The sequence below is a fragment of the Cannabis sativa genome, chromosome 6 (genome assembly GCF_029168945.1).
Source record: "Cannabis sativa cultivar Pink pepper isolate KNU-18-1 chromosome 6, ASM2916894v1, whole genome shotgun sequence".
Lineage (NCBI taxonomy): Eukaryota > Viridiplantae > Streptophyta > Magnoliopsida > Rosales > Cannabaceae > Cannabis > Cannabis sativa.
In genome coordinates this window covers 3210323-3216090 of record NC_083606.1, presented here as the reverse complement: position 1 = coordinate 3216090, position 5768 = coordinate 3210323, and the positions used below count along the sequence as shown (strand labels likewise).

The following is a 5768-nucleotide window of genomic DNA, read 5'->3' as shown; positions in this document are numbered from 1 at the left end:
TACTCTGAAGAAGTTGGTCTGCTTAAAATCGATAAAGCATAAAACAAGATCATTAACATAAGTGAAAGAACACCAAAAGAAAATATTGAACCCGCTTCTTGTTCTTCTTCACAACCACCCTTCATCCACACTCATCCTTTGATTCTCTACTTTGTTCGAGAACACAAAATACAATGCTAAGTAATCATGAGAACACAAAATTATTATCAAAGGAACTGATCTTACTAAAAATTAGAAGCAAAAACAATAGAAAATTCTAGAGAAGGCAACAAATATATATATTTAAATTTGTTGTGCCTGGGTAATGACCGAGTGTTTTTCTCTTTTTTCTATTTTTATTGTTTTAAAAAATTAAAAAAAAAAAAGATATTTTCTATGAAAAAGATAATTATATTTAAATTTAAACCTAATATATGTTAAGGAAAAAGAAACCTATTCCTAATCAAATGAGGGTTTTTGTCCTATATATATATATAACTAACTAAGACATTAAATGAAAATGAAAGTGAAGACTGAAGACAGTGAAGAGTAGTACGTGGCTAATTACTTAATCACTGATATTAGCAAAGCAAGCTGGTTCTTTCTTCTACCAATCCAAATCACAACACACAACAAATTAACCAACCATCAATGGAGACTATGACTTCTGTTCCTGGGGTCATATTTTCCCCAAATGATCAAGAGCTTCTTCAATTTTATTTGACTAATAAAAATTTTAACCCTCATTTACTCCCACTTAATCACATTCAACAACTTCATTCGATTAATGACTTTCATCCAGATGAGTTAACAGCCTTATATCCGCCCATCAACGAAAATGAGTGGTACTTTTATTATCCCAATAATAATAATAATAATAATAATAATAATAATAATAAAAAGAGGTCGACTCGAAAAGCTAAAGGTGGAACATGGCATGGAAATGCAACAAAGAAGAAAATATTTGATGAACAAAACAACGAAATAGGTGTTAAAAGGACTTTGGATTTTAAGGACTTAAATAAAACACTTACTTATTGGAAAATGACTGAGTATCAATTGACTCAATCTAATCACCCACAGGTAACTACCTACTCCTACTTAAATCGTTTTTGCATAATATTTAAACAAGTTATTAATTTTAATTTATCTTTTGCAGCAATGCAATTGGATGTTATGCAAGATTTATAAAATGAAATCAAAGGAATTGAAGAATAAAATCGAAAACGAGTATAAAGAGCAAAACGCAAAAAGACAGAAATTAATGGAACCAAATAATGAACAAGGATATCAGAAGGAAGCCGTGACAGAAGAAGCATTACGAACAGAGAATGAGGTTGTCGTAGAAGAACAAGAGCCAACCCTTGATGAGCCAATCTGTCAAAATAAGATCGCTGCAGCGACGCAAGACATTGATGAGCCAAAGCCGAAACCGAAAAAGCAACCGCCAAAGAATTCCCGTTATGATGTAGTATTGAAGGGTTTTTTTGACCGACCATCAATTCGAAGCAAGACAACAAGAACATTCCGCTGATAAAATTGGCAATTTATTAACAAAACAAAAGCTAACCAATCGCAATGAGAACAAGATTATAGAGAAGCAAAGGGAATGAAATTTAATGTAGTAGACGATCTTATTAATTTGTTTGTTTCTTTTTAACTTTATTATTGTTATTGAAATGTAATCATTAATTTGTTTGTTTCTTTTAACTTTATTATTGTTATTGAAATGTAATCAGTAAGAAATTAATCATTCATGCTGTTATTGTTTGTTACTTTTCATCCATGTAAATCAATAGAAAAAAGAATACAAAAATTTTCATTACAGAATAATAATGTAAATTACAATATCTCAAAGTATTATCTCTACTGTAATAATTTTTTGTTTTGTAACAGAAAAGGGAAATTGAAACATAAGATTATATTACTTTTGTGACTCACAAACATTGGTACAAAAACATCATCATGTAAAATCGAATAACAAAATGGATTTGCCTTAATTTTGAGCTAATCATAATTAATTTGACCAAAAATATCAGCAAAGCAACAACATTCATTGGTTGCTTCTTAATTGGAAATGATCATTCAACAATGGCAGTAGTAGAAGTAGTAGTCCTCCTTTCCAGCAAGGACTCCAAAAAAGGTGAACATAATTTAGTGAGGGGTGGAAGATCATGACTTGATCCACTGAATATACTCTCCCACGGTCTCTCCGAGGGTCTCGAGGGAGCCGTTGCTTCCCACAACTCATCATCCTTGCTCTTCAACTCAAACTCAGGTAGCTCACCATACATAGATGCATATCCAAGTTGTCCTACTTTATACCAAAAATCATTAAATTAGTTATAGTAAAAACATGCTTTATAAAACAGAGTAGAAAGAAGCAAGGAATTAATGTCCACCTGTTTCCTCAATGGTAGCAAGGTTTTGTTGTCCAGTTAGGCTAAGTTCATGTGTTTCGCTACTCTGCGGGTCAAATACAACAAATTCATGATCACCATCTACATACACAAGCAACTCTTGAGATGATGGCTTGCCTGCTTTCAATATATTTTTAGTTTGATTATTTGCTTGAATAAAACCAAGTCCTCCCCCCTTGGCCTGCAATTTATTATATCAAAACTTGTGTTACCAATCTTCACCAACACAATTATAATCAAAACTGAGATAAGAAGACAATAATAATAATAATAGTACCTTCCTTACAGACCAAGTAGCCACAGGAAGTGGATCTGTGACATTGAATAATAAGATTACCCCATCTCTTCCTTTAAGTACTGTTGTCTCATTATTACACGATTTACTAACAACAAGAACTGCAAACATTGATGCATCAACAGCACAAGCTACATCTACAGAAAAAAAAAACCAAAAACAACAATATTAATTACCACACACAATACATATTATCATTGGAGAGCTTGTGTCCGTACCTTCTACTTGAAGCTTGTATGACCAGGATACAGAGAGTTTCGACATACTACATACTGACAGCTGTGGTTGTGAACCTTCGGACACACTCACAAGATAGTCTGATTTTCCAGCAAACGATAGAGACCTAATTGGCTGCAAATAAAGATACAAATACACACAACAATATAAACATGTGGTGGTTGGAAATTTTGCAAGCATGCCCCAAATTTCAGACCTTCCAACAAACAATCAAATGGCAAAGAGAGCGAAATTTTGTCTTAATTTTACTTTCTTGAATAGCTGAGTTTATGTTTTGGTAATTAATTAATATATTTGTTCATATTTTAAAGTTAAAGCATGACAATAAAGTTCACTTTATGGTTTACTATTGTCTCTTCCCCTTAATATCATTTACTTGATCAAATTTTACAAATTCATAGGACTTATGATGTCTACTATTGGTTATAGGTTTGTTAGATCTTTCATGTAAGATATTGGTAACATTTTTTTTGCTTATGTTTATTGTTATATATGTGTCCAGGATCCTGTTATTCAGCCTCTGGTGGACAAGATAATAAAACTTTTCAAGGGTTACTTTCAAATTTCTTAGGCAAACCCCATTAAATCAAATAATATTGATGGAGGAAAATCGGACTATAGGAATAAAATTTAAATAAAACTAACATTGTCTTGGCTCCACAATACAAAGAATCTATATATATATATCTAATGAGTATTATTGATGACAATACAAAGAGTCTATCTGCTGTCATGTTATTGTGAAAAAAATATGCGGACCCGACTAGAATGAAAAGATGGACAATTTAGTTATATGCGGACCAAAGTACAAAATACAAAAATTACACTATTATCTCTATCAAAGCAAATGAAGATTGAAATCCACCAATGAGTATCATTAGTTTGAATATGAGAAATCTTATCCCAATCTTCACCTGTATTCCTTTTGCATCTCTTCAATAATATGGGACACCCATAAATACGTAATTCGTTCAAAGTGGTGAGGCTTCGAATTCCTTCATGGTGAGGCTTCGCATAAATCTCCTTCTGTTGGATTTGATTTCACTTCAGGTCAGACTGAATACAAACCAAAAGATATTTGTTGTGCCTGCCTGAGTAATTACTCTTTTTCCTTTTTTACTTGTTTTAGATATTTTCTATGAAAAAGATAATTATATTTAAATTTAAACTTAATATATCTTAACCAAAAAGAAACCTATTCCTAATCAAAGTGGTGAGGCTTCGCATAAATCTCCTTCTGTTGGATTTGATTTCACTTCAGGGAGGAGAATTGAGCATTGCTTGATTACAATCAAGAAGCTGAGAGAGGAGAAAGGAGAATGCGTCGTAGGTTATGGAGGTGCACTCAAAAACTTGAAACTCGACTAAATAATACTCAATACCAATATGAGTGACTCTCGAATAATTATCATCAAATATCAGTTCAAATATTAATGGGAACCATGAATTTCTATCTATGCACTCATGCTCGATTGGTTGAAACAAATCGAATTCAAAAATGGAATTCAAAAATTAATTGATGACCCCAAAATATTCTATCTATGCACTCATGCTCGATTGGTTGAGCAAAATAAGTATATTTAAAATAAAATAAACTAATTTTGAGAAAAAGTTGTTATACACTCTTCAATTTCAAATAAGTTTTGATTTTAAAATATCACGAAATTTCAAATAATTAATATTATTAATTAACTAACTAAATATATATTATTATAACTGATTCTATATATGTAGCTAATTAATAACATAAGTTTTTTTTATTTAAAACTTACTCAAAGTCAAAGCTATCTCTGTCAACAATACCATGACAAAAAATTCACTTTCATAAAAAATCTAAAAATGAAGAAAGGGCAGATTCGTTTTCAATTTTACAATCTACAAATCCAAAATTTTTGAAGAAAATTATGGCAAGGTCAAACTCAACATCATCAGATTTTGACAAAGATAACTTTAGAAGGCCTATTGCAATTCCATTTAAGTGGGAGTCTCAACTTGGAATACCGAAAATACTCTCGACACCACCTTTCTCTAAGTATTGATTATTTGGACGACGATTATGATGATAATGATGATGATGATGATCAGAACATCAAGGAGGAGAATGGCTTACTATTATCGCGAAACAATAATGTTGTTAACGGTAATAGTAATAGTAATAAAAACAGTAATAATAATTTATTATCGTCTTCATCTGATGTTGCTATATTGAAAACTAGTTCAAAGTATCAAACTAAGATGCATTAGAGGCTTATTTTAGATATTCTCTATTTTTACTATTAAATTAATATATAAATGTTATTTTTTTGCTATTAAATTCACTAATAGTTTCACCAGCGCTTGCATTTGCGCATGCAAAGTTAATGTTCATATTTGTAATATTTTAATTTTATTTGTTATTTTGAAATTTTATATTTTATATTTTTTTTAAGCGGACAAATTTTATATTTGTTTCAATATTTTTATAGTAACATTATTTCACAATTTATTATACATGAATTTAAACTTGATAATTATATGAAAATATTAATACAAGAAATTTTGTTGAATGCTACAGATGATTTGAAGTAGTTAAATAGTGCATAATAAATTTGAACAAAAATCAAAAACTATAATCGCAGGTAGGTGTTAGCTAGTCTTTCTTCCCAATCTAACACAATAATAATAATAATAATAATAATAATAATAATAATAATAATAATAATAGTTGTCATTAGCAAATAGATAACAAATACAAATGCAACATATTATTATTAATTAGCAGCTCTTGTTTATAAAAGTTAAGATAAAATCAGACTTTAAGAAGCAATCTATAAACAACTTTAACTTGTAGCACTACA

At 30.2% G+C, this 5768-nt stretch overlaps 1 protein-coding gene across 1 annotated transcript; it reads right to left on the bottom strand.

Annotated features, from left to right (window-relative positions):
- Positions 1-1775: 1775 nt before the first annotated feature.
- On the bottom strand, positions 1776-3073 carry LOC133038705 (uncharacterized). The gene is made up of 4 exons (XM_061116878.1): positions 2913-3073; positions 2677-2831; positions 2382-2580; positions 1776-2293 (listed from the first exon to the last, which is right to left on the bottom strand). The coding sequence occupies exons 1-4, from the start codon at positions 2956-2958 to the stop codon at positions 2061-2063; spliced, it is 633 nt and encodes a 210-aa protein (XP_060972861.1). The 5' UTR covers positions 2959-3073; the 3' UTR covers positions 1776-2060.
- Positions 3074-5768: the final 2695 nt, after the last annotated feature.

What these genes read in the sequence shown, in the direction of transcription:
- LOC133038705 (XM_061116878.1), bottom strand. Translation starts at nt 2,958, where the DNA reads ATGTCGAAACTCTCTGTATCCTGGTCATACAAGCTTCAAGTAGAAG. An exon ending in ATACAAGCTTCAAGTAGAAG is followed by an intron (nt 2,832 to 2,912) that starts GTACGGACACAA and finishes TTTTTTCTGTAG; the next exon opens with ATGTAGCTTGTGCTGTTGAT. An exon ending in TGCTACCATTGAGGAAACAG is followed by an intron (nt 2,294 to 2,381) that starts GTGGACATTAAT and finishes GGTATAAAGTAG; the next exon opens with GACAACTTGGATATGCATCT.